Source organism: Setaria italica, chromosome III, assembly GCF_000263155.2.
Source record: "Setaria italica strain Yugu1 chromosome III, Setaria_italica_v2.0, whole genome shotgun sequence".
Classification (NCBI taxonomy): Eukaryota; Viridiplantae; Streptophyta; class Magnoliopsida; order Poales; family Poaceae; genus Setaria; species Setaria italica.
Genome location: NC_028452.1, coordinates 39,185,229 through 39,198,092, shown reverse-complemented (window position 1 = coordinate 39,198,092; position 12,864 = coordinate 39,185,229). Strand labels below are relative to the sequence as shown.

Genomic DNA, 12,864 nt, shown 5'->3' with positions numbered 1-12,864 from the left:
GTGTGCGTCGTTATTGACATGTATATAACGATGCTGTCAATTCAAAGATGTGCTGGTCCGATCTTTCCGAGGTTATACCCGGGGCATGATTTCATTGTACTGTTATCAATACTACCATGTTATTTTTTCAATGAAATGAAACTCTCACTCTCAGTTCACAATTTCATTACACAGTTTTATAGACAACCTACAATATTTAATTTTTACATGAAGTTATGATCAAATGTGTCATGCGATAAACTATAACATCCCCGGTACAAGTTTTATTGGGTTTTATGGGGTTCCATGGGATGTAATTATCCTCTCCTCTCTCCTCATAATTAGTTTGCCACGTTAGCATAACTGCTGATGCGGTATAGGGTTTAATGTCCATGAAACCTTCCATGACATGCCATTAAAACTGATCTAACATGCTTTGCGGTGTAATTTGTTTTTGAACGACGCTTGTGCGTACTCTGTTTAGGGAAAAATTGTCATTCTGTTTTACTCCCTCCGTTTTTATTTATAAGGCACACATATATCTTCAAATTTTACCATCTTCGACAATTAGACTATTAATTTTTATTTTTATAATATAAATTTTATATGGTTGGATTCGTAATCAAACTATACAATGATTATTAATCATAAACAATATAATATAAAATAAATGAATAGTCAAAGTGTTATTTTGAAGACATACCATGACTTGTAAAGATAGATGGGGGAGTAAGAGAGAGAGGAAACATTGCACCCCTCGGCGTAAATTGAAATGGTTTATCGGAAATGTGAAATTCTTTGCAAATTACAGGCAATGGCTTAAGGAAAGGCAGGTTGACTCGGCTCCGCTCCCTGATCTCACCGTTACTATCCTCCCCGAATCTCACTCACTCCCCGTGCGGCGTGCCTCCTGTTTCTCCGGCACCACCACCACCATGGACGACGGAGGGAACCCCACCCCTCCGCCCTCCACCTCCACCTCCACCGCCGCGGCCGCGGCCGCCGCCGCCGCGCAGCACCAGCAGCTCCAGCGCCAGCTCTTCCTGATGCAACAGCAGGCGCAGGCGCAGTCCCACCCGCAGCAGCTGTCACAGCAGGCCATGTCCCGCTTCCCCTCCAACATCGACGCCCACCTCCGCCCCCTCGGCCCGCTCCGCTTCCACCAGCCCCAGCAGCAGCAGCCGCAGCCCCAGCCGTCCCAGCCGCCCCACTCCCAGGGGCCCTCTCAGTCGCCATCGCAGGGGGCGCCGCAGCAGGCGTCGCCCCATCACCAGCAGCATCAGCATCAGCAGCAGCAGCAGGCGGCCGCGCAGGCGCAGGCACAGGCGCAGGCGGCCAGGGTCCGGAGCCCCGAGATGGAGATGGCGCTGCAGGACGCCATGCGGGTGTGCAACCCGGACATCAAGACCCCCTTCCAGTCCATCGAGGACGCCGTCAACAGGTGCACCACCGCCTCATTCGCGCCAAATCCCTCTGCTTTCCTATTCCGATGTGCTATCCGAATCTCGATCTGTAGAATCCTAGTCTCAATCGAGGAGGTGCTTCGCTTGATTTGCGGGTCTGGGACCTAGGCAATGTGGCGGAAATTCTGGGTTAAGCACAGATTTGAGATCCCTAGTTTTTCAAAGCGGTAATTGAGGTTTGAGAGAGCGTGTGAAAAAATCGTTCTTTTTCCTAATATAATGCGAATTGATGATAAATCTCTTTTTGGTGGTCCGGACATATTTGTTCGGTCCGCTGGATGCAAAATTTGGGTGCTTACTGATGACATTCTGGAATCTGATTAGTTTTATTGATGCACTATCCTTTTTTTGCTGTTGCCTATTGAATGCTTCTAGAATTTGCCTGTTCTGTTTATCCTTTGTGGGTTGTATGGATTTGTAAGTGAAGAACTGCATTGTATACTGCAACTGCAATTAGTCCTTTCAAATCTGTAATAGATGTTGTTTGATTGTAACAAATAAATGAGAAAAAAGAAAATTCAGTCTTATTCGCCAGTATGTTTCCGGTTTTGCACGGCTGTTCTGATGTTGTTATGACATTGTGAAACCACACTATGGCACTATGTCAGTGCTTGGACGTAATCATCAGGGATTGCTGTTGAACTCTAAAAATATAGGAGCACATATGCGTATCGTTGTATGGTATAAGCAGTCAAGCAGATGAACTTCAGTTGACTGTGGCTGCCCTATGAGAAGACAGTTTTTTTACATGACTACATGCAATCTAATTATCCTGTATGTTGTTGTAGTGTCACATGAATATGTTCTCTTTTTTTGTAAATAAATATTCTTTTGTAGTGAAAAACATTTCCATTCCGATCAGGTTTTGGAAGTACCCCTCTGTTCTACAGAGAACCATTTCACCTAAAAATTAAAAAACAATTCATAGAAATTTTATCCAAATCGGTTTTTTTCTCCAAAGCAGAATTTTGGATTTTCAGTGTTGCAGCTCTTCATTCGTTTACACTTACCTATCCGTACCTTTAACCTTTATTATGGTTTTATTATATACAAACTTGATCAAATGGAATCCATGCATTTTATTGTAGTTACCTTTGACGCTACAAATGTTCAGAGTCACTTCTGCTGTTTTACTCCCTGTCCACGATAAGAGGGTGCAGTCACCGTGCATTTGTGCTTGTTGATTCCCTGTTTTCACTGTTAGTTTGTATTGTTATTTGTCTACTCGTTTTTAGCACATTTCTGCTACCATGCAGTGAGTGTCAGAGAAGAAGTTTTGTGACGATGTGCAACTCCCAGAGTTGTATTGTTTACTGGTTTGATTATTTCAATATGGACTGGTTGGTGCACACACTGTGCTTGTTGATTCCCTGTTTATCATTGTTAGTTTGTATTGTTATTGCTTTGCTCTTTCTTAGCACATTTCTGTACAAGTGTCACAGCATAAGTTTTGTTATGAGTTGCGACCCCAGGAGTCTTACTTTTTCGAAATGATCATAAATCATTTTCATTTAACAAGATTCTTTGTTGGCTTATTCAAACAGATGTTCTTGTTTTACTGTCATGTTACAGTGTGCATAATCATATGCTCTGGTTGATAAAAGGAAAGTAGTCAAGTGACCAAGAATATACTATGTACAACGTCATATATACTTCTGCTTATGGGTCTGAATATTGATATTCTATAGGATCACGAATCAATATAGCAGGCTGTTCTCAGGCAGGCAGTAAGCAGTGATATGAATCCAAATGTGTAAATAATTAAGACTATGCTGTTAATTTAATGAAAATATTGATATGCACATAGTAGTCTTAATGTGTAATGCACTCCACTGTGAGTTTTGTAAATATTATTGTATTACATATTGTATTTACACCCATGACATTTTGTGCATGGGTTTGTTTGAATTTTCCAAACACAATGTTGTCTCTTGTTGTATGCAGCTGAGCACTTTTTATGCACTTTATGACAATAGTAGTATTTCTGCTATCCTTTAGTAAATAATCCCTTTATCATCTTTTTTTTTCTTTCAAGAGAAAATTATTTCTTCTATGCTTCATTTTTGTTGTCTTCTGCAATCTTGTGAAGCTTGTGAGATTTGTGATATTTTCAAGGCATATGTTAAAGTAGTAACGGAATGTAGTTTCAATAATGATTTACTGTTTAATATAAATTTAAGTCTTGAATTTGATCCTAATATTTCTTTGAGATGAAGATCTTAGCTACTTAGACCCAAATGTTCCTTATTGCCATAAACCAATTTAATATGGGAAAAAGGTCTGGTACATCTATAAGCTGCAAATTGGTGCCAATGTCTTTTGGCTCCTTTATATTTTATAAACATATGATATCTTGCTTGATAGATGCTTCTAGCATATAGTATGACTTACAATGTGTAACTGATGTGCCACACACCTTAGAATCTTGGGGGGCAACAGGCGGTTTCTCATTGCTCGTGAGACAGGGCACAGGGCATGTAGACAGAACCATGCCATTTTTCTAGGCTCAATGCTCTGCTACTGTATTAGTTGCTGAGCACTCCTGTTATTTGATGAAAATGCTCAAGCTGTTGAGTATTGATTATTAAAAGATATAGGTAATGGTATAAAGTATTTTATCGTGGCCTTGTGGGTAGTGTATAAAATTTAGTAGTTGTTACTGCAAGAACATTGTTGAGAACAACGATCTGGAATCGTGCACATTTAACCTTCCACTTGACTTTATTGTCAGTTTCAGTGCAATGCAATTTCAAAAACTGTATTGGAAATTAAAGATTGCAATCATTTTCATTGTATTAGAAGATTAGACATTTATGCGAATATGTATAGATTAAAAGGGCATCCACTGAAATATCTTGGCAATCATCAAATTAAGTACTGCAGGTGTTCTAGACTGAATGTGTTATCATTTATAAGTACTGGTACTGCTGAGTCTCTGTAGTGGAGTCCTTATAAAATAACAGGTGCCCCTCTCACCTCATAAGTTGTTCTATACTTTGAAGGGTAGATTCTAAATATAGATAATTCTATCTATTTAGATAAACGTATCCAGTTGGAGATTGTTAGATTGATGCGTGCTGTTATTATCTCTAGCCTTTCTAAATCGTTTGTTCTCTTTATGCATTAACTTCCATATGTGAAGTTACTCATATAATCGATTCCATTTCTGTCAAATTAGGTTATTGCCTTACCATGTTGTTGCGGACTATGAGGCTGAAGAAGATGACAGAATCCTTGACAGTGATGCAACTGGCCAGATTCCTTCTCGCCTGCAGCAATGGGACCATAACATTCTGGTGAAGATTGCCGAGTTCACCACAACGTTTGAGAAACAAGTTTTGGCATACAACATAATGACCAAGAAAAGGGCCATCGGTGAGTTCAGATCAGAGGAACGGCTCATGCTGGAGCAAGCCTTGTTACAGGAGGAAAAACAGGCTATGCTGGGACTGAGAGCGGAGATGGAATCGAGGGAGAAAGCCGGTCGCGAGGCAGCCGAAGCTAAGATGCGCATGGCAATGGAGCATGCTCGGGCTGAGGCCCAAGCACACTCTGAGATGATGAATCATGGCCCCATTCGGGGCAGTGCTGTGGCTTCACAAGGGGAGGATGGCCCTAGTCGTGGCATGGAACAAGAACACGCTGAAGATGGGTGGGGAAATGCTCAGCGCGATGATGAAGATCCATCTGAGGATTTCCTCAACGATGAGAACGAACCCGAGAATGGGAACTCAGATGGGCAAGAGGACTGGCGCAGATCTGGGGAGCTTGATCTGAACTCTAGGTAAGGCAGGTGAACTGGCACAGGTTGAGTGAACTAGATCGTAATTCTAGGTAGGGCTAGTATTCTGCAGCTGATGGTTTTTTATCTATACTTGTCTTGTTGTTTGTTTTCAAGATCATGTAACCTTACTTTGTGGCCGTAAACATGCCATTTTGAACAAAGTAATTTCTCTGTATTTGACAATATCTCTGTTCCTCAACAAGGTGCCATATTAGTCAAGTTTACACCCCTGAGAATAGGAATGAGTCAAGTTTACACCTCTGAGTTATTCGCTTTATCTGGTTCTGACCCAAAATTAGTAAATCGTCTACTGATTGACCATCAGCTTTCAATGGCAGAATCTTCAGAAGTATTTCTTAGATTTCAGACTCTACCACGATGAATAAAGTGCATCTACCACTTTTAAGTTTATACTAGCAAGATTCCCGTGCGTTGCTACGGCGAAACGACGTTACTTAGCGCGTGATGTTTTTTATCGTGTTATATAGCGCACCACATTTTTTATCTGTTGTTGTGAAGGTAGTGCAATTGGTAATGTTGTCAATTTATACTTAGTTATGTAGAATCATATAAAAAATCAAACAAGATCAAAAGGATGCAATCTGTGAACCATGTTGGGATACAGATGCTAGCTATGGATGAATGGGCTAAAAAAATCAATCAGAAACTATTTTCCGTCGCTTACCTTATCCAAATCAAACCGCATCTGGGTGAGAGATCGAGAGGCCTCGAGCGAGATGTTTGTTGTGTAATTTGTTTAGCCGTGGATAATGATTTAAAAATCTAAAAACATAGGAAAAGTAAAAAAGATGAGAAGACCAAATTACCCTTCTAACCTTTTTTTTTTGGCAGAAGCGTTACTATTATTAAACATCAGATCCACCTCTCATTGATAGTTGAAAAAAAAGTGGGTAGAAACGTTCCTCACTTTAATAATAGGTAAGATAAGATGAATCCAACCTAAAACCCATGATGTACAATTAGCATTTTAGGACCTAAAGTCAGAAGAGACATGATCCTATTTTAGTGGTCCCACCTCACAGGGAAGAATTGAGGGAGCAGGGCATTTGACTTGTCGTAGCCCATCACCAGCAGGTTGCGGCGGAGACAGTCGCCGCCCATGGCCTTGATCCACCGTGTTAGCAAAAAAGAAAAAAAATGACATGTCAGCTAAAAACCACACCACGGTAGCATAAACTGCTCGTGGAGGGGTTGATCTATGAATAAGATGGTAAAGAATTTAAAGTGAAAATTTAGAAACTTCAAGAGTACATAGGTGTGCAATCTGAATATTATTATTTTATAGGAAGTCTACATAACCTTCTCCCCCAACATCACCCCCTCAACTATGAAATTGACTATTTAACCCCAAACGTTTGCAAAACCATTTAAATCACCTTCTAAGGTGATAAGGTGATTTTGTATAGTTTGTTTTAAAACGGTGGCATTCCATATTTCCATGCTGACATGGCCCTACTTGTTAGGTCTCCTTTCTTCTTACAACCCCTCCCATGGCTGCTAGTCTGTCCGTGCTCCGCGCCTCAATGCCTGGATCCTGCTCATCTACCTCGACCAGCCGCCCTGCGCATCCACTTCCACTGCTCGCGCCACAAAATTTTTTAATTCACTAGAGTGTCAGACTTCAAATTTTAGTTTCACTAAAGTGTTATAAATAATATAAATAAATAAGGAGGGTGCTAGAGCAGTGGCGGAGCTGGAAGCGAACCATAGGGGGCCATTTTGCATAATACAAGTCCAAGTGACTGATAAGTCAAATTAGAAGCTAAAATCGTATTAGTAAGACTAGAGAATCATATCAGGATAAACAAATCAAAGGGCCTGTTTGGCAACAACGTGTTATAGTTTAACACCCATCACATCGGATGTTTGGATGCTAATTAGGAGTATTAAACATAGGCTAATTACAAAACTAATTGCACAGATGGAGCGTAATTCGCGAGACGAATCTATTAAGCCTAATTAATCCATGATTTGATAATGTGGTGCTACAATAACCATTTGCTAATGATGGATTAATTAGGTTTAATAGATTCGTCTCGCGAATTAGCACAGGGTTCTGCAATTAGTTTTATAATTAGCTTATGTTTAGTTCTCCTAATTAGCATCCGAACATCCGATGTGATACTGTTAAAGTTTAACACCTCGTATCCAAACACCCCTAAAGTATTAACGAGATGCAGTTCTTGAGGTTAAGAAGCAAGGAAGAAGAAGCAGGTAAAGAACGAGTCTTGTTACTGTTGGATATATAAGCGCTTTTAGTTTTAATTTAATCCAGAAATAAATCATGAATACGATGAACAGACAACAGATTAAACTAGACATGTCTACGCAAGATCTAGACAAGTCTATCATTGCAAATAGAATCACACATTCTACCATACTATCCAGTGCAATCAGACTGCAACAGATCATAATAGCTAGTATGGAAGACATAATTTGAGATAACAGATCGTACGTTTCTTTCTTGATGAAGACCGGCTCCTGGATGACTACCGGGTACAGCAGGCGACGACGATCAGCAACCTGATGTTGTTCGCGACGACGAGTGTAGCCCGAGCGACGAAGAGGTAGACGAGCCGTGGTGAAGGAATCGACGAAGAACTTGATGAAGCGGAGGAAGCGATCGAGCAGTCGCGCAGAGCGTTCCTAAAAACCTTATTCGACCTCTCCCGGTGCAGGATCGCTGAAGACGATGGTTTCGGAGATCTGCTCTCCCAATCGCCGGTGCACGCCGACATCGGGATGGACTAGACTACGGTGGCGGCGATCTGCTCTCCCAATCGCCGGTGCACGCCGACAATCGGGATGGAGTAGGCTACGGTGGTGGTGCAGCAGCGAGAGGAGGCAAAAACCCTAGCTCGAATAGATCTGTTTTTGGTAGAGGCCGGTAGGTCGCATATATAGCGATCGTGAAGCCGCGCCCCCGCAAGGCGAGGGGCCGGATTTCGGCGGACCATTCACGCAGGTGCCACGCGCCCTTCGCCCCGCCCAGCGAGGCGAGGCGTGGCGAGCGAGCGCGCGCGTGTGGAGCTCTCCTTCCCTCCCCACACACATAGCTTGGAGGAGTGGAGACAACTTCCATATTTAAGTTGGTCATCCCTCCCCTCCACTAGCAATGTGGGACTAAAGACTTGCACCACTCCACCTCTTGCCCACATGGGCCTTTGAGATTTATTTGAAATTCTGAAATTACTTATGGGCTAGGCCCATTATTTCAGTTACTTGCACTTGCCATTGCTGACGATGCTCAATCTAGAGAGCCCCTGACCAACAAGGAAGAAGCCTTTGCCCCTGTTGGGCGGCAGCGGCACCGGGATGAACGGATTGGTGTCTGGGAGGGGATTGGCGGATTGCAGTAGCCAGCAGCCAGCAGCCGGAGACCGCCAAGCTAGTGGTGGGCGATGGCGACCGGTGAGCGGCAGGCGGTGGAGGCCGGGGGGACGGCGGAGGCGAGAGGTCGCACGCGCTGATCAGCCCTATCGCGGCAGTCGCGTCTGCCGGGTTGTCGTGCGGCCTGCGACTTGCGCTGCGTTGCTGCCGGCAGGGAGTGGGCTTCCAAGGCTACAATGTACATATATCTCTGGGATTTTATTTGGGCCAAGGGGCCACGGCCCACGTTGGCCAACATACAGCTCCGCCAGTGTGCCTCCCTCCGCCTGGCGTGGGCCTCCACCCCCACACCCATCACCTTCGGATCCAGGCTCTCCCGCCTCCACCACCACCCCTCCCAGCTCCATCGCGCGATGGAGCAGCTGCCAGGACCGCCGCCCACAACTCACCTCAACTACTAACCACTCCTACCTTGTTACCCCTACCGCGATCTCTTCTCATGTTAAGTTGAAATCGAGAACCCTCTCGATATAGATTTTTCAAATAAACCGTAACAATACAAATGCTTTATATTAGTCCAACTTTTATCTTTTACATTTGGGAGGATTTATTGCTTTTACATAAAATCTAAATAAAATATCTATATACCTGGTTGCATATTTGATCAATATTCATTGACCAAAGCTATCTATGTATCTGACATTATTAAATGTCCAAATCTAAATTAAAAAATAACCAATATATCCAGATCAGTTTATATCCTATCTATTTTCATATCTATTGCTGGCTCTAGCCAGATTTTCATCCCAAATTATGTTGTTTTAACTTTTTTATGCTCATAAATTTTTACTACACATCTAGATATATACACATACACCATATCTACATATATAACAAAATTTATGAATCTAGAAAATCTAAAATAACTTATAATTTGAAATGGAAGGAGTACGTTTATCATGTTAGGATCGTATGCAAGTAAAATAATAGGATCAATATATACTATGGGAATTAAGATACTACTAGGTGGGATCTGTATCGTTGCTTTGTACTACCTCTGGACGGAATTAGTTGACGTTTCCGACAGACAAATACTATCATGACCGGAGGGAGTAGGACCGTAGGATCATATATATGATTGCATCGGGATTCTAACAACCTTGCTTAAAACCATTGTCCCATTATGATGCGTCTGGGGGCGTAGGCGGTGTGTACTTCGGCGTCTCCCTTCTGTACCACGTGTTTCGGGTACGATCATCTAACTCTCACCATAGCGTCCTCCAGCGTCACGCCCCAGCCGCCGCCGGCGACCGGCTGTGCCGGCCTCCCGCACGACGTCCTGCGGTCCGTCTTCATCAGGCTGGGCCGGGGCAGCACGAGTTCCTCCGGGGCGCCGGGCCCGCCTGCGCCGCGTTGTGGCGCTTCGCGGCACGAGCCCGCGCTGTGGCGGCGCATCGACCTGACCCCGCCAGCCGTCGACGAGGTGGGCATGGACGACAGCGACGCAGGGGCGAAGAGCCTGGAGGATCCGAGTGCACACTTGACACTTCAATATATACATGTAATATCCAATGTATACGAAGTCAAAGGAAATCCTTATCAAAATGGACAATCAGGCGACGGCGCATCGACCTGACCCCGCCGGCCGTCGACGAGGTGGGCATGGACGACAGCGACGGTGACTACTCCGTCGGCGACTGGATGTTCAACGAGGACGCTAGCTGCCGCCGACGCCGAGGTCAAGTATCACCATGCCGCGATGGGATGGAAGGAGATGGAGCGCGCCGCCGTGGACCGCAGCGCCGGCCGGTGCGAGGCTTTCTGCGGCCGCGTTGACGACGACGTCCTCCTCTACCTCGCTGACAGGTAACCTCTTAGGTCTTGTACTTGCTTGGATGTTTCTGCATGCTATGTAACGCGTATTAATTCCGCAAAAATTGTCTATGGATCAACAAATTTTACCACAAGATCTAGTTTGAAAGAAAAATCTCCAGTGGAAATATTAACAAATAAAAATCGTAACGTCCGTTGTCTACGGAGGTAGTTTGGCAGTTGGCTGACTTAGGCTATCTGCACCGCACAACTCTAAACCATCCCCTACTGCAAATATAGAGGTTTTCCTCCCGCACCGCGCACCTCTAAATCATCCTCCGTCCTACCAATTGCTACAGTGCACCTCCAAATCGAGAGACCAAAAACCAGAACTCTATCCACGCACCGGAGGGAGAGGAGGCCACTGCCGCGCCGGAGGGAGGGAGGAGGCCGGGCCGCCGTCACGCCGGAGGGAGAGGAGGCCGCCGCCGCGCCGGAGGGAGGGAGGAGGCTAGGCCGCTGCGTCGGAGGGAGGGAGGTGGCCAGGCCGCCACCGCACCGGAGGGAGGGAGGAGGCCGGGCCGCCGTGCCAGAAGGGAGGGAGGAGAGGAGACTGTTGGTTTGCCGATGGGGATAGAGGCGGGGCGGTGGCGGAGAGCTGTGTTGATCCGATCTCTAAATCGGTTCTGACAGGTGGGCCAAGCTTATTTAGAGGTGAGTTTAAAGGCCGTGCGGTGCGGATAGCCTTAGCTGCATGCGCAAATTGCAAAATCAAATAAATCTCTGTTTAGACTGTATAATACATGCAAAACTGTAAGTGTAGAAGTTAATTTTGCGTACCATTACATCGACAATATTGTAAACTGTTAACTACAATACACTATTACCTTGTGTGCATGTCAATGAAACAACACACTTGTTCATGAAACAACACACTAGTAGCTTGTAACCTGTTCTCAATTCTCACTCTGATTTTCATGATATATAGTAATTCTTATCTGACGGCATCAGTAAGTACAATTGAATGTCAGATACCATAGTAATTTGGCTAACTCAGTGCTGCCTTTGTAGGGCACCATCATTGAGAAGCCGCCGGGTCACTTCATCGCATCGCGATGTGTCATCCGAAGCGTTCTCTGAGCTGATCAACAAGTTCCCTCTCCTCGAGGAGCTTGAGCTAGTGCTGTCAGACCTGATTTTAAAGGTAAAATCAGATAAATAAATTACATACATGAAATGACTTTAGTAAATACCATAGACAGTGTCAAAAAGTAAAGAGAATATTAATATTTATTACATGACCAAAAGTTGTTAATTCGAATTGCAATACGAGTCTTTATTGTAGCAGCGGAACTCCAATGAGGACGACGACTCCACAGGCAGTTGACTTGGGGCACACATACGCCTAGAACTCCTCAAAGTCTTCTGGAACCTCCTCAAAGTTGACTTGGTTTGAGCAGCGGTTTTAGCAAGGGTGAGTACATTTATGGTTGGTGCTCAGTAAGCGTGGGGAAATGTGTAGTGTAAAGCTATTCAAGGATAGGGTAAGGTTTAACAACATTTTAATTGGTTGGTCAAGTTTTATTAGCAATTACTAAGTATAAGTTTATACCACCCGTCGGCCATACATCAACCTTCATCGCTAAGCTTTGGTGAAAAATTCAACAAAATTTTTGACCTCTACCAAGGCTCGAGGGACGAATCCGAGTACAACTCGAATTTTTCCTACTAGTCGGATTGGTTCCCACGAGCTGGTGCTTAAGCCATCGTGCGAATCGATCTACAATACAAGTCAATTCCCGTTCGAACTCGGAAACTCGGGCGCTGTCTACCAAGACACCTTGTCCAGATCACAATTCAACTCGAATTCGATCGAGGACCCCGACTACTACTTGGATCCGGACGAAGAGACTCCATTATCAGGTCCACAACAAGACCTGGTGATCACATCTACTCCACAAGGAAGATTCATTTACTGACCCAACATGAAGCCATCTGCTCTCACCAAGGACAATGAGCCACACCTTGTCGCCTACCTCGACACCCTCCCATACCAGGAAGGAACCCCTCTATCTCCTATCTACGAAGAAGATGGCCCCATAGAGATCATCACATCAGGTTCGGGTAGTTTCTCTTCGGAGCGGGAACTCCTCACCATCATTGCTACATAAGAAGGCGAAGGTGAAGAACTGCCAGAAAGGAATTCGTGACACGAATGTCACCCAAATGACGTCGCGCAGGATGAACTCACCGCCGATGTGGTGGAAGAAGAAACTGAATCTCAAAGGAATTGATGGTGAGAAAGAAACGCTGCAAGAGCTGACCATCACTGCCGCCTCGCATCTGATCTGCCCATCATTAACTTGGACCACGCGTTTGAAGCAGTTCAATCGCATCAACGTCACACTCCTCTCATCACTATTGCTTTCATTGCCACAAACCAAGTACACCAAGCAACTGGCTTTACTGGCGGAG

General features: G+C 44.5%; 1 protein-coding gene across 1 annotated transcript; it reads left to right on the top strand.

Annotated features, from left to right (window-relative positions):
• Positions 1 to 831: 831 nt before the first annotated feature.
• LOC101782393 (putative mediator of RNA polymerase II transcription subunit 26) lies at positions 832 to 5,485 on the top strand. Its single transcript, XM_004962579.3, has 2 exons — positions 832 to 1,420; positions 4,621 to 5,485. The coding sequence occupies exons 1-2, from the start codon at positions 915 to 917 to the stop codon at positions 5,228 to 5,230; spliced, it is 1,116 nt and encodes a 371-aa protein (XP_004962636.1). The 5' UTR covers positions 832 to 914; the 3' UTR covers positions 5,231 to 5,485.
• The last annotated feature ends 7,379 nt before the right edge of the window (positions 5,486 to 12,864 follow it).